This window comes from Lates calcarifer, linkage group LG1 (assembly GCF_001640805.2).
Source record: "Lates calcarifer isolate ASB-BC8 linkage group LG1, TLL_Latcal_v3, whole genome shotgun sequence".
In the NCBI taxonomy this organism is placed as follows: Eukaryota; Metazoa; Chordata; class Actinopteri; family Centropomidae; genus Lates; species Lates calcarifer.
This window is the reverse complement of record NC_066833.1, coordinates 10,398,924-10,421,883: the sequence shown is the minus strand read 5'-3', so window position 1 is coordinate 10,421,883 and position 22,960 is coordinate 10,398,924. Positions and strand designations below refer to the sequence as shown.

The 22,960-nt window shown below is 40.9% G+C and overlaps 1 protein-coding gene across 1 annotated transcript in view; it reads left to right on the top strand.

Annotated features, from left to right (window-relative positions):
* Window positions 1-4,302: 4,302 nt before the first annotated feature.
* The window catches only part of pth2ra (parathyroid hormone 2 receptor a), a 32,823-nt gene continuing 14,165 nt past the window's right edge, over window positions 4,303-22,960 (top strand). The window contains 8 exon segments of the mRNA XM_018682288.1: window positions 4,303-4,866; window positions 9,859-9,964; window positions 11,671-11,781; window positions 12,536-12,657; window positions 14,358-14,455; window positions 17,003-17,186; window positions 18,961-19,114; window positions 22,411-22,471. Coding sequence (XP_018537804.1) covers window positions 4,732-4,866; window positions 9,859-9,964; window positions 11,671-11,781; window positions 12,536-12,657; window positions 14,358-14,455; window positions 17,003-17,186; window positions 18,961-19,114; window positions 22,411-22,471 — 971 coding nt within the window. The 5' untranslated portion in view covers window positions 4,303-4,731.

The following is a 22,960-nucleotide window of genomic DNA, read 5'->3' as shown; positions in this document are numbered from 1 at the left end:
ATGTTCAGTGAGAAAGACTTGTTCAGATATGACTCTACTCAGCTCTTATTAAATCCCACACAACAGTCAAGTGTTTTTCATGTTCAGATGATCTGCAGGACATCAGACCTCAGAGGGAGCAAAGTTTAGCTGCTTTATACACTGCTGAGCTGTTAAATCAGTGACACATCAGTGACACATCACATTTACTCCAAATATCTGAGTCTGCAAGGTAACATGAATTACAGTTGTCAAATAAAGACAGTAAAAAGTAACAAAATTTCCTCTGAATTAAAAGTGTAAGCAGCATAAAATGAAAACAGGGTTTGACTTGATGGGAATAAACTGACCTCAGCATCTGTAAGAATGACAGACAAGGTAAAAATAAAAGCTTTTCAAAGGCTATTTCAGTACAATTTGTGTTGTTGCAGCAGTAGGGCTAAAGAAGTGAATGCCACATAGCTTGAAAATTAGATTCAGATGCATAATAATATATGTGATCCTTCAAAAAGGCCTTTTCAAATACCTCCTGAGGGTTTTTTCTTCTTCCCCGTCTCAGGCATACAAACATTCCTCCTTTGTAATAATCAGCAAATGATTACTGTTCTTCACTCTGTCATGAGTTGTGTATCATTTTTGAAATACGAAGAAAGATAATTGGCAGGTAAATTGCTGTTTTTCATGCTGTAGTCATAAAGAAAACCCTAGGTATGAAAAATGCATTTCCATTGTTGATGCCATCCATGGCAGAGCCTCACACAGCTGCCACTAGTCGAGTGAGACAGACTGGGTCTGATGATACTAGAGTTTCTATAAGTGAAAGTCAACAAGACTGAACTTTAAACACAGGAGATGACAGTTTGGAATAACAATCCATCCAGCAGGGTTCAGTGTTCAGTCCAGTCTGATTCCACCTGTGTCTGTCAGTTCAGGGGGAAACTCTGCGAGCTCATATTTTAGGCGACTAAAACCTCTTGGTTTACAGTAAAGACAGAGTAACTGTAGTCATGCTCGAATAAAAACACAAATGCTGAATGCATGAACTTGTTGAAGGCTTAAGCTTGTTCATGTGCTTACTGTATCTTTGTGGTGCTCTACTGTTACAGCGTGCAAATTGACAAATAACTGAAGCAATTATAGTATAATTTAAAACACTGCAGCTCAAGTGTAGAGGGACATTCAGCATGGTTTACAGAATGGATTCACACAACTGTGACAAGGAACAGGAGAGGGTTCTCCAACCTGCCAGGCTGAAGAGTGGCTAATTTATATCATCACAAAACAAACTCCATTGTGGGAAGTGAGTTTACTGCACTCTTCCTCAATCAGCTCCTCTTCTCAGCAGTGAAGCAGCAGAGCAGCCACACTCTCCAGGTGTCTCTCGCGTTTGAGTGCCAATTTATTCAGAGGCAAAACATACATTTGCTGTTACACCTTCCTGGTCAGTTATAATTTTTAAACGCAAGGTAGTTTGTAAATGCCTTGTTCTGCTTTGACATTCAATTTAGTGCAGGACAAACACACTTCTAAATGTAAACCTTTGGTTTTTTATCTGCAGCAGTTTGGACAGGGGTGACATGAGCCGCGTCTCCAACCAAGTTTACTTCAGTGTATTTCTTAACTACTGTAGACAGATACTGTATCAACAGTTTTAAACATAAGAAAAGTGTCTCTCTGTGCAACTTTCTCCAGATGAGAGGTAAGCTGAGCAAAAGCAGTAACAACTCTGCAGAACAGCTGCAGGAAGAATTTCAGTGACGCCTTAAAGACACAATATATGAACTAACCTTGTTTATAACTGACTCACATACTGACTTATGTGTGTCCACGTGTCTCCATTGTGAAGGGAAACCCTTCATTCAGTGATGAAGGATGAAAATACACTTGAGTGAAACAGCCGATGTAGATGAAGAGCGTGCCCTTCAGATTTATATAGGGAGTCAAGGACTAGATACTTTATAACAACATATTCAACACAACAACAGTAATGGTGATGTGGAATAGACAGGGCACGCTACAATCAGCACAATGAAGGAGTAAGAGGAAAACTTTGTGAAATTAAAGGGATCTCTCTCAGGTTGATTTCAGCTGCTGACAGGTGAAATGAGAATCAGAGCCAGTTATGGAAACATTGCTATTTACAGGAATATGAGTTCTTAAAATGTGAACGTTTCTGGGTTTTTTTTTTCTCAGCTCTTCTATGTAAGAGTGCTACAGCTATTAAATTGCTTGAACCTTTTTTGCAGTGTTAGGATGCTGCACTGACAGTTCTCCCTTGCTTTAAATGCCCACAGAGCCCTTTTTAATACCACAAGCATCTCCAAAGATATGTGCAATTGCCTGATGAAAGCGAGCAGCTAGAAGCAATGCAGCTTTGGGTCTGAACTAAATGAGGGGTCTTCAGACGAGGACTTGTTCTGGTTTCTCACTACTTGAGGCCTCATCAGGGTGGAAAGATCGATGTGGCTCAGGCCATCTCTTCAGCACTTGGAGGAGGCCTTTGTGAGATGCTGAAGAGAACTCAAGAAAATATAAGTGGACGACCTTTTCCACCAGTTAAGCAAAAAAAAAAAAAAAAAATGTCTGCAAAAATGCAATCAGAACATTTTCAACTCCTTGTCTCTCCTCTGTACTGTGACAATGCTAACATAAGGTTGTGAAGTGGTTTATTTTACACACATTATATGCTGAGTTAATGCTGGCCCACACATGTCAAGTTGACAGCTGCATGCAATCAACAGTTACCAAGCGAACAGGATGCTGTACACAGTGTGAGATGCTGGCATACGCACTAACTGCAATAGCTCATCAATGAGTCAACACACAGGCTCTGCTCATGTGTGCATTGTGCTACAGGCTTTTGATTTTCTTGTCAACATAATTGGAGAGTCATGCACAAAGTGCTTTATAAACAGTTACAGGCTTATTAAGGAGGGGTTGAACAGGGATGCGGTTCTCTCGCTCTCATGTCTTCTTAAATCACGAGTTGACTGAAAATAAAGCTGTCAGGCTCTGATCACCTCTGCTTGGTCCATGCTTTGATTTGGACTGCAGTCTTATCCTGCCTCGTCAGCACCATGGACAGCTCCTCCTCCAGAGCACTTAATGAAAGAAACACACTGTAAAAAATGGATTGCAATGACTCAGTTTAACACTGTGCTGCCATGGAATTCAAAGTTTAATGAAATGTTATGACTTGTTGGATCAAAACATGTTAGTTGATTGACAGGAAAACTGTTAACAGCTATGGTGAAGTGCCATCTGTTTCCAGAAAATGATGAGTTTCCATTTGTGTCAAAATCAAGTCCTTGTGCGCACGGTCTTTGTCGATGAACATGTCACAAAACATCAATTCATCTGCCTAAGTTTGCACTGTGCTGCAGCTGTGACAAAACTGTTCTCACAGACTGTCTGTGCATCGAGCGCTCACCTGACTAAACCTTCATCTTTGTCAATTAAACTTTAAATTGTACTTCTGCTGTCGTGTCGCACTCGCACTCATTCCACTGTGTAGTTGTGCATGCTGACCACAGACGGTGCACATGTGGATGTAAACTTGGCACAAATGGATTTCTGCTCGCAACATTACTGTGAAGCCTGGTGGCCTCAACTTTGACACCAACTATAACTAAGTAACATCCTACACATGCACAACTACACAGTCAACGACAGGGAGTCCAACAAGACGACAGAATTACAAGTCAAGTCATAGAGCAAAATCACAACAGGCACTTTTCATACAGACCAAGTTCCAGACTGTATTCTGTATATATCATAAAGAGACCCAACATCTCCCACCATGAACAGCTCTAAGCAAGAGTGGAGAGGAAAACCTTCCCAGACTCAGGGTGGACGGTCATCTGCCTCGAGACTTAATGAGGCTTAATGCTGAACTTATACAGATAAATGTTTCGTCATGTGAGCGATCGACACGGACAGGTTGAATATGGACATATTTCTGCCAATATCATACAAAATGTCAATTATTTACACATAATTTGGCTCTGATTCTCTGAAGACCAAAAACAGAGCAAAATGCTGCTGCTGCTCCGTCTACTGGATGTTGGACTGTTTAACAACAAGTTTGAGATAACTTTATAAGGCTGCCTCCAGGTGGCCAAAAATGATTTACTGCAGGTTTCATTTATTGTAGATTATCAGGAATATATTCACCTTCTGTGAAACACAGAGGCTAGCTCAGCTGATGCTGATAACAGGTGACCGTGATCTTGTGTGTGTGTGTGTGAACATGTATCTGTGTCACACACGCTGCTGCCAAAAATGACGCAGGGGCGCCGATGGAGGTGTCCACCGCCCGTCCCCCCTTACCACCAGCACGCGCCACGGAGCACCACGCGAGGGGAGAGAGTCACAGAGCGTCGACAGGCACAGTGCACACAGAGGCGTCTTCAAACACCGTCCAGCTCCGCGGTGGAGCGCGCGCACACGCTGAAGGGATTCTTGACAGATAAAAGTTTTGATTACGTGAACGCGAAGCCCGCTCTTCCTCTCCTCACGTGCCGCGCGGGACCCCTTCCCCTGTGCTAAAGCCAGCGATACGACACGGTAACCCACTCATTCCTGAGGAAGTCATATCCGGGAAGCTCTCCGAAGCGCACGAGAGGAGCGGGTCTGGATGGGGAAGCCACGTGGAATTAGTGATCTCGTGAAGTCCGCTGCCGCATCCTTCCCCTCTGCGCTGGAGGCAAGTTGCGACAAAACTTTCTCCTGATGTAAAGCTCTTACCCCGGGATGTTTATTTCCAGCATGAATCGCACAGTGTCACTCACGCCGCTGGACACGAAGGCACACAGAGGAGATCTGAACTGGCCCTGGTGGATTTTACTCCTAAACTTTTTCCTTTGCTGGACTTGGGCTGACGCACAGGTGAGGAAACATTATTTGTGCGTTTGTTCAGCTGCTGTGCTTCTTTACTATTGTATGTGCACGTGATTAATGAGAACAGAATCCCCTCTCGAGTCTCTGTTTTTTTTTTAAATCTTAATGTCCGCTTATTGAGATAAAACATTTTGGCAGAATCGCCAACGGAGAAAAAAAAAGATGGCACATTTGCGTTTGAGCGGAACATGCAGCAACACTGCACACTTCTCCTGCACGCACGCACACACACACACACACACACACACAGTCAAGCGATAAAGAACTGATGTTTCTCTGTGGAGTTAGAGCGAATCTCCTGGCATGTGCATGTCTCCTCAGTCCAGTGCTGCTGAGGTGTCCACCATCAGCAGGGACCAGACATTATGAGTCATATGTCTGTACTATATTCTACTTCCTCTACATTTCTGTACCACATGACCTGTTGATATCAGACCAGCATTTCAGTCTCTTTTCTTCCACAGCAGACCTTTGCATCGGTCCTCACTGAATCAGTGCAGTAAGTCTGTCTGCCTTTATCATAAGCTGGACTCTTCCACTCTGCACGTTCTGGATGCTTTATAGATCATTTCATGTCTGAAACATCCTCCTGGCATCAGCCCGTAGCCTACAATCTCTAATCAGACGAGTAAGTGAAATGATATCTGATACAAACAGCTCCTCTGAGAGACAGGTGCTTTATTCTCACATCATTTGATTTAGACTTTAAATGATGGCAGAGCTGAAACAGAAAGTAAAAACATCTCAGAGTGAAATATGAGCCTTGGTGAACCGTTTCATGCGTACAATCACACCAGTATGATGACAGTTGTAGTCCCTGTGACACATCTCTGCATCAGTGGTCCAAGTTCAGTTTAACTAAACAGTATTCGTTTAAACCAGGCAACTGCACACAGTCTTTCAACAGCTGTTAAACGAAAATAAATAATGGCGTGGTGTAGGCTTATAGAGCTCAGGCTCAACAAAGACTCGTCACAGAAACAGAACTCAGGGCAACAAGAAAGTGGATTTAACGAGATCCTCAGAAGAACGTTTCAGAACAAGAAAACTTAAAGTGAACTTTCTGTGCATGACGTTGGTGGCAGCAGGTTATTAAAACAGTGGTATTAAATAACACAGAGTATGAACCACAAAGGCAGAGACTAACACACAGTCACATCAGAGGAGTGTGACTGTGTGTGTGTGTTTATCGTCTGTGTGTGTGACTGAACAGATCCAGTGCTGTTTCTTTTCAGAACCAGTTGATCCGCCTCCAGGTTCTGTTACAGTCCCTGAACTCAACACGTACAAATTCACTTCAGCGCTTGTTTTCGCTCTCTCCCTGTTCACCTATGTACGTCACACACACTCGCTGGGGGATTGGTCTGGATGGACAGGCGAGTGTGTTGTTAGGCTTCCACAGTGCTGACAGCCTGTTTCTGGGTTGTCCATCTGTCCATCTGTCTGTCTGTCTGTCCTATTCTCATGAGCACAGTCTCTCAGGAATGCCTTGGAATTTTTTCAACTTTGGCACAAAATGTTTGTTGGGATTCAAGGATGAACTGACTAGATTTTGGTGGTCAAAGGTCAAAGTCATCATGATTAATTATGACAAAATGTAACACAAATGTGATAAAATGATGACATTGTACATCTAAACAACTTCACTGCAGAAACACGTTTGTGACCATTATTCATCCAAAACTCAAGGACAGAAGATTATAATTATATTTCCTGCAACCTGACTGGTTGGTTGACACACACAAGTTTTCTATTTGTGTCTGTGTGAGCGAGAGAGCGAGAGAAGTGAACTGGCAAAGCGAGTGTAGTGCCGACAGCTTTAAAAAAAGGTGACACTTTGTACTTGAAGTTTGTGATATAATTATTTACTATGTCCAATCTACATCAAGTACATTCGAGATATCGCTCAGCCCTACCTCAGAGCGAAGTGTCATCTGCACACATGGTAAAAATCAGCACCTTGACTCTTTCTTTGAAATTATATCTGCGCTTTTGCAAGCAGCTATTTGCCTTTGAATAGACTGTAGAATTCTCATTGAAGGAGGAGAAATCTGCTTTTAAGTTTTCCAAAGTGACATTTTTTTGTGAAAAAACATCCGTTGAAATGCTTTCAAATGGAGGATCTCAGAAGCCAACAGGTCCAACATGTCTTCCATGAAAGATAGTCAGTTGTTGGGAAACTTTTTTCCAGAATGTGGTGTCACAGCAAATGCTGAGTTGACTAAACACACAGCTGTAAATGATAACGGCATTTTTACTTAAAGTTATAAACTCATTGCACACTAACTCTTTCTGTGTAATGTTATTAGGTTATTATACACAATGGTCACCTCCTTATCCTTGATAAACTGACACAGCTTGTCCACATCGACACTGACTGTTGGGTCATTTAGACAGAAAAATGTATCTGCTGAAAAAAGCTTGCCCTTGTCGTCTGTTACTACACACCACAGATTACTGTAAAGAAACAACAGCTCACCTTTCATCCCTGTCATCAAACTTTACCCCGACTCTCTTTTCTCTTCCCCTCCTCCTCTCTCCTTATCTCCTTATGCAGCCCTGTCTCTCAGAAACGGAGGTGTTTATATGCTCGATACGTTCTGGAGGAAATGTAGTTGAGATGTAGATGATGAAATGATTGTGTGTCATGTCGAGTTGTGCTTCAAATCCATGAACGTCAAAGCATTCTCGCCAGTCACCATAAAACTAGAAAACATCACCAAAGTAATTTACTAAAGTAAAATGACATACATCAGTGGTGAGGTAGTCTGTAAAACACATGCAGTTTGCCTGACTGCTCTGCTCAGTGGTCTGTCAGAAATCTCATTTTACATGGTTCTATGAACTTGACTTGGTACTGCAGAGAAAATGTTTTTCTCCTTAACAGGCTGACAGATTAATGTGAATCCATTCTGATCTCCTGAGTCAAATTTTCAGTGCACATATCAAATAAAGACATCCTGGATAACTGTCGTGTCTACAGACGGTAGAGATGTCGAAGACTTTGAGACAGAGCCTTATGCCTTCTTTTACAATCACTGAATATGATGCTAAATACAAGAATATTTTGTTTGTTATCGCCTCTACATCTGTTCAGTGACCTGACATTACGGCTCTCTGGGGGTGGCACAAGCTTTCCTCTCCACAAGAGACTCGTGAGTTTCTTATTATGGCTCGAACTGACGTCAGGCATCAACAAAATGTCCTGGATAACTCCCACCTCAGAGTGGGTCTGAGAAAAAAAAAAATCTTTACAGATCTTGATAAGACAGTTAGGAAGTCCTATTGTGTCCAGCAATGAAAGAAAATAAATGACACAGATTGAGAAAATATAGTAAGAAGAAAAAAGTAAAACTAAATAATCTGGTGTAAAAGAGGTGAATAGTAGATGATTGCACAGTACCAAAACTCCAAAATAAAAGCCTTTAATTGTTCTTTGATTGCATTTTCAGATAATATGCAACCTTGTCATTCTGAACACCAAATGTGGGCTTAATAACAGCTTTTACCAGACAGTCTTATGTGAAGCAATGTAAGGCTGTTAGGCAGAAGAGGATCTTATTGTTACTGGGACCTGAAACAAACGAAAATCTTTGATATGAGGAGGTCATTCAAAACTTAGATTAGGGGAAGAATCAATCAATTCTACAAGTAGCCCGTGCAGAGGAGAAATGTTCTGTGATCTCTCTGTTTTTCAGTCCAGACTGGAACAGTTATTGGACGGATTGCAATAAAGTTTTACATAGACATTTGACACTGTGTCTGAGCACACCTAAACATGTTTTTGAGTGAGAAAACTTCAGCTGTACTCCTGAGATGGAAAAACTGAAAAAAAAAAAAAAAAATCAGAGTTGAGTCTAAACAAAAATGAAAATTGAATGGATGCCAGGTAACAAAGTGTCCTTTTCTTTTGAAGGAACAATGTTGAAGATCTTTAGTGAATTTTTGAAATGCTGAAATGAACATGTAATATACTTTTCCTCAATTACTGCTCCCCCTCACAACAGGTTCTTAAAAGCTTTCAGAACTGCAGTTTTTCACTGCAATCTCATCTAGTTTTTAGATTTTTCAGAACTATGGCTTTAGTCGCTCAATTCCAGGTACGTACTTTAAAAGGTAAACAAGGAGGGATGACGGCACAGGTTGACAATCAGTTAGTAAAATGTACTAAATCATGGCTCTAAAGCACAGACAACACTGTGTTCTTTCTCATTTTCATTGAGAATAAAGCAAAACTGTGTAGATGTCCCTCCATCACTCACTCCTCTCAAATGCTCTGTCAGATGGTTTCACAGATGGAGTTGTTGTGGACACAGATGGTATCTCAAATGATCCCTGTGACTCTGACTGACTGCACGGTGACACTGATGACTCCCACATGACACAATGTTGTGAACAACCAAAGTTGAAATGGCAAAGACACCCCACCATGTGTCAGAGCCTTTTTGATGAGTGGTGTGTGAAGTGCAGCAGCGCTCCCTTTCATTTACCTTGCAGGAGAAGCAATTATTCACTGACTGAAGAGACTGCAAACATCTTAAACTGAGTTCAAGTGAAAAAAGTTTTGATCAATATGTGAAAAGATTTTAAAGTTACAGTAAAAGCCAAAAAGTGTGTTAGCTTAAAGCTTGTGTGAGTGAATTGTGTGATGGGTTTTAGCTGCCCTAGAGTTACCCTCTTAAATAATTCATTGATTGCTTTCTAACGCAACTAGGTTCCACACTGACCACTTTATTAGGAACACGTGTACACCTGCTTATTCATGCAACTATCCAGTCAGCCAATCGTGTGAAGATCATCAGAATTTGGGGACAACAGCATGAACCAAAAATTTCAACTTTGCTCAACTCAATACAACAGGCTGGCCTGACCCACAGCAGTCAGGATATGGCAGGACATCCCAGATGTTACTGAAAAGCCAATTTCAGGCAGTGGGTGATTTACACACACAGATCTGATCTTGTTTGTTGTGCTCCACAGATGGGGTTTGACGGTCCTCTCTCTGCACAGGAGCAAATGTACATCCTGCATGAGATCAAACTGCAGTGCCACCAGAACCTCTCCAACACTGACACGACGTCCACAGGTACAAACCGTGCACACACAACGTGCACATTTTTGTAAATGCATACTCCAGTATTTTGAATTTTCTTCAAAGTCACGTGGAAGTATTTCAATTCCAAATGGTACGCTAAGCTGAAGAGAAACTTCAGAAACCTTTTACAGGACAAACACTGGAGAAAGAGTTTTGAAGGGTTTTGGGGGTAAATACAAATTGAAATTGATTTTTTACTGTATACCTCTGCAAACTGTGTAAATCCAATGCTTGACAGGCCTGCCCTGCCTTGTTAAGATTGCTAAGCAATCAGTCAGTATGATAGAAGAAGTGTGATCACAGTGGAAGTCAGATGATGACCAATTACTACTTTCAAATGTGGCCTTTCTGACTGATTCATGTTTATCTGCTTGAAAAAATGTTCAGTGGCAATTTAACACGACTTATTTGACCTGACGAGTGAAGAGGAGGAGCAGGGGTGTTGAAAGTCACAACTTCCAATATTTAATTTAATAAAAATCCTGTTAACAACTTGCTACAAAAGTTAGCACTCAAGATGGAGGTTGACACCAGAGAAAATGTCAAAAACAAATAAAAACAACCGTGAAACGACTGAACTTCCACCTTTTCCTCCTCGTTTCAGCTGATAAATTTCATAATCACTTGTAATGCACCTGACAATTCAGTTGATCTGATTAACACTCTGTTTTTGTAATCAGACAACAGTATGAGTGTACCAACTGAGTGACGGCATCAAGCCGCTCACCTTTGTACACCGAAGCAGAAAACTCATCCCCTCTGGAAGAATTAAAGTTTGAGGGAGGCTTTAAAAATCAGTGCTGAGTGAATAATAACAGGAGGAATAAAAAGGTTATAGTTAAAACAAATTCTTGGCTCAACACTCTTTCCACAACATAGTCATCAAACCACAAATGGATCCTTGCTTTCCTCTTTTTGTGGTGATATTTGATTGTTTCCATGGAAGCACAGCTTCACTTCAGAGATAAGTATAAATAGAAATAATAACATTTCATTACACATGTAGAAAATTGACAGAATTAAAGACAGTTAAAGTTCTGTAGTGTTATCCACGTCAGAATTAAACTCTGATGACTTTTACTGGCGCTGACGATGGATAATAAAAATAAAAATAGAAAGTGTGACAACAACCAACCAATCACCAGGTTCAGAAAAATAAATCCTAAAGCATCAGGAAATATACGACAGAGGCTGTCCCACCACTGCTCTTTGTCTTGCATGTGCAACAACTACACAAATACATTTCATGTCAAATTACGTCAACATTTTCCTCATATTGTGCCGTATAATTGTGTACGAGCATGAGAACTGTCAGTGCTGAATGTGTTTAATAACATTTAACAACAGCAGTCTTCAGACTTCTGAAAAATCATCAATTTCTATAGTGATCTGAAAAAGGCAATCTGACGTTCACACCCACTTTGCACTATGATTGTGCACAGTGTCTGGATTCTTCCTCCTCATTATTTACACAACCATTCCTGTCACTCTCTACATGACCTACATGAATCTTTATGCTGCGTCATCTCGTTCCCATCATAATTATAATACAATGTGAACAGGCTCAAATGAAAATAGAACAAGACATGTTTTTAGGAAAAAAACCCACTTACCTGGTACCAGAAGGCAGTGTGTGTGTGTGTGTGTGTGTGTGTGTGTGTGTGTTTACTTCTTCTTACCTCTCCGTCTCACTGCAGATGAGGTCTGCCCTCCAGAGTGGGACGGTCTTATTTGTTGGCCCCGTGGCTCCCCTGGGCTGGTTACCAAGGTTCCTTGCCCATCTTACATCTATGACTTCAATCACAAAGGTTAGCAGATTATTTCTATGTTTAGTGGCAGATGTACCATCACCAACACTGAGAGCTAGAAAACTGCAAGGAACTTTAAATGTAAAGATAAATGAAGGCAGCATTACTTAGTATGTACTGGGAAAGCTGTTTAAAGGCAGGTGGAGCTATGATGGAAATTAAGTAAGTGGGTCAGCGTTCACATGCACACTGGTGTCCTGGTTGTGACAAACATCTTATCCTGGTTTCTGAGCGTTCTTTGTTAGTAGAGAACTTTGGGACTGAGACTCAGATGAGAGTGAGATCAAAACCATGATACTAGCGTGCATGTAAACTCCATGTACTAACAGTCCTAGACTTGTTATAGTAGGAAAAGAACCTGAAGCCACTAAATGGAATTCAATCATCATTTATTTTATCACTTACGCCTGTGCTCTTCCTACTGTCAAAATGACTGCTGTGCCAAAAAAGCCAATAATAAGGGTGCTGTTTGTCCCACCCTAACAGGTGCTACAGAGCAGGGGAGAGAGGGAGGTTTCAATCAAGCACTGCTTGTTCATTCCCACGCAGTCCTGAGAAATCACTTGTGCAGGCTTACCACGAGTGTGCAGGGCATTTATTTTCTCCAGGATGGTGGAAATTAGAAGTTGAAGTCATTTCACAAGGGCAGGAGGCAAGAGCCTGAAACCTCTGTGCCTAAAAACACAAAAAATAACAGCACAGCATTAGTCCTCTGAACTCCTGCAAGTTTCCTTTTTAAATATGTTGTTTACAGGACATGCATACAGACAGTGTGAAGTCAACGGCTCCTGGGTGTTTGTGGACTATTGGAACAAAACATGGACCAACTACTCTGAGTGTCTGAGCTTCCTTCAGCCCAGTGATGAGGAGGAGAGAGTAAGTATGACTGTAAAAATATCTAAGCAGCAGCTGATTTTAGTTACAAGAGACGCCATTAAAAAAATGAAACCTTTATACAAGCAGAACAAACATCACTAAGATACACAAGTATACACAGCAAACACAATATGCAAAGTTGGTTTTTGTTGTGGAGGTTCCAACTCGTTTGTCAAACAAATGACCTGCTTGTCATTCTTTAAAGCAGTCGCTCCGACTTTCTTTTGCTTCAAAGCAAAGTTAACTTCTGACCCCTCATCAGAGGCCGCACGCATGTGAGTTGTTAGCAGTTCATTCAAAGAGCGCCCCCTTTCAGTTCTTCCCTTTTAACTTCTTCATTTTTACAGGCCCAGAAAGGTCAAACTACACAGCGTCATATCAGAAGAAAGTGACATTAGACAGAGGTCTGAGGAGCTGATCATTTTTGTGTGTTTTCCATATGTCTTAACTCTGTAATTATCTCCTGAAACATGAACTCCTACCTAAATATGCCCTTTAGTCTTCTGGCACTTGGCACTTAGCTGGCATCTGGTGAGGAAATGAAATAAACAGGTCTCAAAAGCAGGTCAGTAATCATATAGCAGCGTTTGACAGTCATTAATTTACTAAGTGAGAGCTTGACTCCAAAACAACAAACTGAGGAGTGGGAGGCCAACAGGTGATCACAAAGAAGGTCTGTAAACAGTCATTAATGCTTAGCTGGTAATGTAGCCATGATGATCTGTATGTGGTTGAGCCTTAACAACAATAAGCCTTAAACACAACACAACACCCAGTAAATACAGAGCAACATTAGCATTCACTGTACATGGAGTCTGTTTCTGGTTCACAGTCAGATGTAAGTCTAGTTCTCTCTCATGTTTTATCTTTGCTTTGCTCTCCACCAACAAGGTAAATATCTGTGAGCCACTGTGTGTTCTGGCTAGATGCTAACTTTGTCTGTCTGCTGTTCTGTGCTGAACAGGAAGTGTACTGTTGGTTTATCTGTGCTTTTCTTGCTCTCTGTGCTGGGGGGTAGTTTCTAGACTTGAGACTTTCTGCAGAACGGAAGAATGTTTGAGATGAAAACTTTCAAACATATGAACAAGTGTATGAATCTCCATGACTGCTTTAAATATATAGTATAAATGTTCACTACTTTTAAGTTAATTCATCAATTCACTCTTTGATTATTCATATAAACAGCCATATTGTCCAAGAGACTACTGATCATCTGGTGTTTTAAAGTGAAAAGATTTCACTGTGGACAGAGCTATAGCCATCTTTTGTTTACGGTATCAGCTGAATCTTCTGTCAGTCTGACCATTAGAGTTCTTCTTTGTTAAAACTCCTGATTCATATTTCCAGTTTGTAGGTATTTATCTGTCAGAAGGCTGCCGTATACATGCTAAGACTTCATAAATCTAAAAACTCACACTGAGTAATAGATCTGGGAATGGGTGATTGATCCACTTTTGTGCACGGGCTACAGAGCAGCATTAGCATCCGTTTGATCCTTAATATTCAGTGCACCTGCTGTGCCTTCACCTTCTCCTGTCAAAATGCAAAAACAAAATAATTAGACCCCTAAAACATCACTACTGATGGCTTCCTTGTTTTCACTGCACCATGTTGTTTTGCCAAGCACCTGTGAGTGATGTGTATATCACGTATATTTTCTGAGTCTGTTTCACCTCAAATATTTCTCTCTGTGCTCACAGCAAGACTTCTTTGAGCGGCTGTACATCATGTATACAATTGGCTACGCGGTTTCCTTCAGCTCTCTGCTAGTGGCCATCCTCATCATTGGATACTTCAGGTGAGAGAGGAGATTTTCATACTTGGGTGATGTGCTGTCTTTGTAGCAAACCACAGTGCAAAAACACAAAGTGAGCCTATGAAGACAGAAACACACACACACATCCCTGGACTAATACCAGGAGGTGGTTGTCTTCTGTCTTGTCACATCTTGCCTGTATCCTGAACAGTGTCGGTTGAGGAAACTTCAAAAACAACAGCAGTGTTTAAAACCCGACAACCATGCACTTCACAGGTTATCCAGTGGGTTTGGAAAAGTCTCCAACCCCTGGGCATTGTAATTTTCATTATAACACCTGCACCATCATCCTGTTTGTATACTACATTTCTAAACATGTCCTGAACAGGTCTGCATTAATTAAACCCAATGAATCGTTAGCGTAACCCAGAGTGTCTTTTAGACAGTGCAGAGCAGGTCACATGATCATGCAATATTAGATTAACATTTACACAGGCTCACACAGGACTCAGTGTTTCCATATCTCCATTAATCCTGTGACTCATCCTCTTTTTCTGTGCATAACTGAGTTAAAAGGTAATAATGATTTATCAATTTACACCCATTCTGTGGAGGAAGAGTAAACCTGATGTACAATCCTCAGATCCAAGTGAAACAGGAGGCCTCCTCCTGCTCTTAATAACATTTTAAACTGCCATTAATTCTGTACTTCCATTGGCAAGGTTCTCCAGATTAGGTGTACTTCAAAAACCCTTTGTAAAGCCATGCCCACTTGAAACTGTATGTAATGTATGAACCCACTCAGCTGTAGTGGCCCTGCGTTAATGTTTAGAGCCTGGGAGAGAAAGATGAGAGACAGATCCAGAGGAGGATTTAAAGAAAAAAAATCTGGAAAAAAAACATGATTTACAGCAAAGCTGAAAAGTTTCCTGTGTAAACACAACTGATGTAAATGAATTATGAATAGTCTCCATGTACCCATTTTAAACGAATCCTTGAAAGCAACTCCCTTGTCTCACCATGGTTACAGAGCAAGGCTGGTGAGTGTACAGTGACCTAGTGTCCAGCTATGAAAAGACTAATGACTTATTTGAGATCACAGGAAAAACGTATTTCTGTGTAGGAGTGTCTGTGGCTCAGGATGTAAGGCGGGCCGTCCACTAATTGGAAGGCCAGTGGTTCCTGGCCCCTCCAGTCCACGTGTCAAAGTGTTCTTGGGGACGACGCTGAACCCCAAATTGCCCCTGATGGCTTTGCAATCAGTATGTGTGAATGTGTGAATGAGGCACAGTGCAAAGCTCTGAGTGGTCGATAAGACTAGAAAAGTGTGATAAATGTCTCACCCTTTAAGTACATAAAGGTAATCTGTGATGGTGAACACTGTGTCCCCCGTTAACGAGCACTCCCTCGATGGTTACGCCGTGTAAAAAAGAAATTGTCCTGTGGTTTGAACACTGTCATTTTCACAATAAGATAGGGTGGCAGGATTTGATTAGAGACGGAGGGAGAAAGTTAAGGCACCCAACATCTAAATTTTCAGACAGTGAAGTCCCTGAGCTGATCAAAGCTGCACGGTTAAATAAGAAAACAGCAAGCAGAGCACATTTCCTGGATCAGTTCTGGCTGAAATTTCAAAGAGTCGTCAAGATGACAAACTTAGAAATCTTTTATCGGGGTTCTTCCTCATCCTCCCACAGCTCTGACTGCTCTACCACTGCTGTCTCTCTTTTGGCATACAGTAAACAATAAGCATTACCCACTCATTTATAAAGCTACCAACTTTGAAACTGTTCAGAGAAATATTTACAACAATAATTATCTGAGTCATGAGAGCCAATTACAGATGAAACAAGCATATAACTATAGATTCAGACATGTTAACCAAGCTTTACTGCTCAGTACATTACCTGCAAAAACACTGTCGTCATCCTCATCACCAGCCACTGAATGGGAATTTTTTTCCACAGTAACTATAAGTGGCAACAACAACAATAACATGAGTACTGTTTAGGATGTAAATTCATGGTAATGTAGGTGGTCCAGTGGCGCACTTAAGCCAAAGTGCAGTCGTCAACCATGATTACAGTTTCCTCCTGCAGTCACAGAGAGCAACAAACTGCATTTCAGATCTCAGAAGGAGGGAGACGAATGTAGAAGTGCTGCTCTGTTCTGACTTCTCTTATAAAATTCTGCAAGAACGACAATGTGTCGATGCGGCTCCCTCAAACCCACCATGGTACTTGATAACCTGATGATTTGCAGGACAGGCCTGTGCTGAATCGACAGTTCCTCCTCTCTGACAGAAACAGACTGGGTCCCTGAGGATTCCTCTCCCTCCTGTGCCAGAGATGGACCTACAGTACACTGTGTTGTTGTACAAAATTGGTTGGCTTTCTGAGAAAATGCCACCTACATCGATTTTCTTTCATTACCCTCTGTAGCTGACAGTAGAGAGAGAACATGGGGAGGAAGGAGATGACCCACACTAGAGGATTTTTTCTCTCCAGCAAAGATGCTTTTATTCCCTCACAAGATATGTGTCACTAATTATTAATTTGTAGCAATCACTCCCATTTGTTTTCTTGGCAGGCGTCTTCACTGCACCAGAAACTACATCCACATGCACCTGTTTGTTTCCTTCATGTTGCGGGCAGTCAGCATCTTTGTGAAGGACAAAGTCGTCTATTCCAGAGCTGGACTGCAGGACTTTGACTCCGCCCTGCTGGACAACTTAAAAACAGTTAGCGCAGCGTCTCTGGACAAGTCTCAGTATGTAAGTACCAGGCCAGTGCCAACAACTATACCCTCAGCTATTAGGCCTGGATTAAGAGTAGAGTCAGTACTGTCAGTGCTTTCTGTCTACAGACACATGAACATGTTAGAATAACTGTGGCTGTAAATCCTCAAACCTGGTGATCAGATCTGTCAGAGTGCCGTTCAAACAAATCACAGTCCTGTCTGAATTCTTGAATTTGGTTGCTAAGTGCATAGAAGTAATGGCACATCTGTTGGCCTTGGTTGTTGGTTGGTTTATCCTCTCAGCACCTCAAGACATGCCGTGACTTTTTAAGTTAGGTGCTACAGGTGCTGTGACTGTATTATTTATGTAAGAGTTATTTTTCTTCAGTAATTTGTCTGAAGAGTAAGGCTAATATGAAGCAAGACAAATGTCGTAAATCACACTGACAGGTAGACATCGTCAGTAAAATGGGTTTATGAAATTAGCCCATGAAATTATCTTTTACAAAACTTTTTTGGTCCATTTATCTTTCTAATGGTGAATGCCAAATCTGTTCATATAACGAGACTAAAAGGCCTGGTCTTTTTTTTTTTTAATTAACCCAGTGACTTGGACTCTAACAGTGAACATGTGTTTATGTATTTAGTGACTGATGCCCCTTGTTTGTTGATAGCTCTTTTTAAAAACTATCCTCCTGTGGGGTGAAACTTTATGGGGCCTGACATTAATTGTGTTCATAATATGACACATTGATTTAGGCGAAGTGTTTCAGAAAGAGAATCCAAGTAGATTAGATTAGATCTCCACTGAAAAGAACTATTTAACTTCAGTGATCATCATTATGAAAAAACTTCGGAGGCCAAACATGAGGCTGGCCTTCAGTTTACTGTGATAAACAGATATCCTGCGGCTGGATCCGGGGGTTTAGCCTTAAACCTGTTGACTCACCCGCCTGCGTTTTCATACTGACGTTCACCAGTGTGCACGAGTATCCAGTGTGTATCCAGATGCCTGGTTTTAGAGAATCTAACGTGAATTAGACGACAGATGCAGGAGTTAACAGTAGACGTCTGTTTGGGCTTTGAACCATTTTGATTAAAAACCTCAACAGTTTTTGATTTGCTGCAGGCATCCTCCTTATTTCTGATGTTGTTGCCAGCACTGTTAAATTTAATCAGTGTTTTTTGTCTTGTCCTAGCTGTCCTGTCTACAAAATTAGTTAGACTTTCCTTCAGAGTAGCATGTGTTTACAGCCTGAAGATAATAAAAAAGATTATCGTTTTTTAATCTTGGTAAGGAGTGTTTTCTCTAATTTGATCCAGATGATGAAAGGAATTCGCCTATACCATTACGCTGACAGATAAAGACAGAAAAATGCTGGCGGTGTGTAATGAGGTATCTATTGGCTTAGTGTCTGCGGGGTTGCTTAAGGACTGTGACTGCTCTGTGGCAAAAGTCTTTCATCCTTAAAACTCTACAGGCAACAGTTTATTTTTGTCAACACGCCAGCAACACAGGGATTTTCATCTTATTTAGTTTAAAAGCTAATTCAGTCCCCCCATCATCAGCTGTTAAAATAAATAGATTTACAGTACATTCTGTTGCACCCACTGCAGTGTACTTTTGCTCATTGTTGTGTAAATGAATACAGCAAGGTGCTACAAAACCTAATCAGACCATCTAGGCTCATGGGGCCTCCTGTGGTGTTAGAGTAGGTTGTGTGAAGTACAGGGATCAGCAGTGATGAGTCGTAATAGCAGGTGAATAAAGTAAAACAGTGATAAAGGTGTTGATGTTTTGTTTGCAGATTGGCTGCAAGGTGACAGTGCTGCTCTTCATCTATTTCCTGACCACCAACTACTACTGGATCCTGGTGGAAGGCCTCTACCTTCACACTCTCATCTTCATGGCCTTCAGATCAGACTCTAAATACCTCTGGGGCTTCACACTCATCGGATGGGGTAAGCGGTAAAAATACTCCTTTCTCGCAGTTTCATATTTCTTACATGTCTCACATGTAACTCCTAAGACACGGCGCAGTATGACTAAACCATCTGCTCTAAACAGTCCTTGAATTACCGGGGCAAAAATACAGCTGATGCTGGAATCTCAAGTGTTCGGTTCCTGGTTGCAGTCAGTCTACATGTCAGTTTACAGTACAATGCAGTAATATACACTGTGCAGTGCATACTCTTTTTCTGCACCTGTGGTCATTAATATTTTCTGGTTGTGTTTGCTGTGAAGGAGAAATGGCAAGTCTCTACAAAGTGCTACATTTGCATTTTTGGAAGAAAAGAAATTGCCTGGAGATTTCATTACTCAAACAGAATAAATGTCATTATCTGAACTACACGGATTTGAACAATTTTTTACGTCGTTCTAAAATAATACAGTATTTATCCACAAATAAAGAAACGAGGGAGTTTTAAAAGATTAGGACAAAGTTTGTAGATGAAAGCTTTTTCTCCACAAACAGAAATAATTTTTGTTTTCTTTGGAGTCACATTAACACAAACAGGAAAAGAAAGGCCGTCACATTAGATTTTTGTCTCGCCTGCGTCTGTTTCGTGTGTTTGTCCTTTTGCACACAGCAGAGTTGAAATGGGTTTGGATTTACATTAAATGATTGATTGTGTCCCTGCTGCAGTGTCCATTTAGGTCGGTGAAATCCACTGTAGTCTGAATGGCATGTGACTCCAAGAGTGAAAATAATGATTATTGTCAGGGGACACAAATGATGCTCAGTTAGCATCATTTCCTCTGCACAGCTCATCCGCTCTATTTCTGAAAGTCCTCTTAAATGTAATATTATTGCTGACACTGCTAGCATTAAGTATAGATTATGTTAGAGCTGTGTTTGGCAGGTTGCTCCCATGTTAGATCTGTCAGGATTGTGCCCTGACAGTGGTAAAGTCCTGTTCATTGCTCTTCTGGTTAGTGTTTTTGTGGCTAATTCATCATGAACCTATGATTTACAAATTAATAGTATGAGTTGCAGAATTGTGTGAAAAGACTGAGGCTGATTAACTTTTTTTGCTCTATGGGCCAAACACCAGTTGGATGTCAGATTTAACTGCAGGGGGAGAGTAGATGCAGAACAGATTTTATGATTTAGTCAGCAGGTGTTTTATTCAATTTATTAATTACTGTATCTGCACACAAACGCTGTAACACCATTCATCCTTCCTGATTCAGACACACACTTTAACCTCTTAGCTTGAGAACTGGTTTATAAACATAGAAGTTGAGAGTAGAACAGGTAAAGCACGATTTTTAACATCTGGTCTGGACAAGTTTCTTTTTCTATTCACAGTTTCTCACCATAATACACTGAGGCCTAGCAAATATGTTGGATACACTCATTTACTGAATTTAAAATCCTGCGAAACCATCGGCAGAACATCCACAAAGTCATTTTAAATAAATAATTCATAAAGTCACTTTAAACTTGTTTTGTTTCACAATCTCTGTCTCAAATGTGACAAACCTACGACAGCTTGTATTCATAAATGATGCTGCTTCAACTCGATCCTGTGAAACCAGCTTTAAAATGAGCAGCTGAAAATATATATGAATGTTCTGACATCGTGACATCTGACATGCTCACATGGATGGTAGAAGGTCAGTGGTTAGAAAAAGCGATGCTTTAAATGGGATGACAAATCCAGTCCTTTGATGTGCTGATGTTAATGGATGTAAAATGCTTTTATTTTCCATCAGCAGCTACCATCAAGTGCACTTTGAACAATGAATACAACCCCGTAGCTGTTCCAATGACTCAGTGACCACCATAAGGTTACGGTCACTTCCAACACTTTCCCCTGTAAAGCTCGCTAAATCTCTCTCTTTCTTTTTACAGATAAAGTCGGTCATTAATTTCAAAATGTCAAACGTCCAGAGAAAAGGGGGTGCGGGGAATCACCCACAAGTTTCATTGACTAATCATGTTAACTATAATTGAGCTGCATGTTAAATGAAGTGCTTAGGCAATGATAGAGGAAGTCAGTTTTATACAACCTTATAATCACAATCTAATGCAGTCGGTTCTGCTGAGAGGGCGTATATTCAGGACGCTATGATAAATGCAATTTATATTCCTTGTTAGATTACAAGGTTGTTAATCTTGCAGCCATGGCAACAGAATGTGTGCTTCATTAATGTACAGCTGATGATTTTAGAGACAAAACTAATCCTGTCACTCTAATTTCTGAATTGTGGTATGAAGTTTCTTTTTTTTTTTTTTTTTTTTTGTTACAGTGGTGGATCAGACTCTAATCCCTTGGCTCCTACAGATACTGAATCCCCACTGCCTCCTAGAGACTGTTTTAATCTTGCTTTTCTATCTATAATACCATTTGAAAGCTTATTCCTAAAACTCCCCAAGGATACCAAACGCTGTGCCTCTTTTAAGTGCAAATGTAAATGCAGTTTAAACACATTCAAAATTGATACAGACAGGCAGTGTGCCAGTCTTGGGCTACTGTTTGATAAGTTCCCTGATTAATAAATTAGAACAAATCAAATCTATGCTTGCAAATTGTCAGGAAGTGTTTTTATAATGAACAAATTAATGGAACAAAAGTGGAGTGACAGTGGAATCAATGACAGCCGACGCAAAAAAAACGTTTCTTTGGGAAGTTGTGCTTCTTGACTTTCTAAGTGCTAGATAATTAAATACAGTACCTGGGATGTGCAGGTCCAGGAAATGAATGCTGGTGGATAGCACGGTGGTCTATTATGATGCCTGAATGTGAAATGATGTGTGTATGTGTGTCTTCATCCAGTGATTTTCACACAGTCCCTACAGGAGTTAATGCTCATCCTGAGTCTGGTTCTTTAATAGAAGCTGCCAGCGAAACTGGGTCATGGTGACTTTTAAGTTATTGCTATTGCTAATGTTAGCATTAGCAGCTGTTTCCATTTTAGGAGAAATGTTGCAAGTTCAACATCAAATTTAATTCCTTTACTCTCCAAACGCCGTCTCCAGCAGTGTTCACTCTCGTTTTGCTTCTATCACCTCTTTTCCTTTACTGAAGTTAGCATGCTAACCAGCTAGCCTGGGCCCATCCCACCATGCGGAGTCACTGTAGTGTCAGTCCAACATTAGGATAAGGATGAACACTGTTCCATTAGCACATATAGAATATGATGTCAAGCTAATAAAGTGGGACTGTGAAACGTGACCTGTGAATCAGGTAAACAAACCACTGTCATCATTGTAACAGCACAGCTCATTGTTTGTTTTGTGTAATTTCAGGTGTTCCAGCTGTTTTCGTGGCCGTGTGGGCGATTGTCAGAGCAACACTAGCAGATGCTAGGTGAGAGTCCGAGTCAAACTGTGTGTATCTGCAGCTCCTCCTTCATATCAAAAACATTACAAGACACCAAGATTTAGAAAAGGTCAACAAGTCTAAAGGACAGGCTTGAAAATTAACATGACAACAGACACAAAAGGAGCATGTATCATTAGTGCTTAATTGTGGTGACATTTGACTGATCAGGGAAATCCAGTTACACCTGCATGATTTGACTCACAATGTAAGTCTGAATAAATGTTTCTAAGTGGATATTTTCATGTAGAAATCGTCATGTAAGGACATCTAAACAAAGCATGTGGGCACTACACGTTACACCCATGTGTGATTGCTTAATATTTAATTCCAAAGCTGTGAACATTAATCTGCTGCTGTAACAGCCTCCACTCTTCTGGGGAGGCTTCCATTCCTATAATGAGGTCGACCGCAATAAGACCCAGCTCACAATGAGCTGTTGGACGGGGTTGAGATCAGGACTTTTTGGAGGCTAGT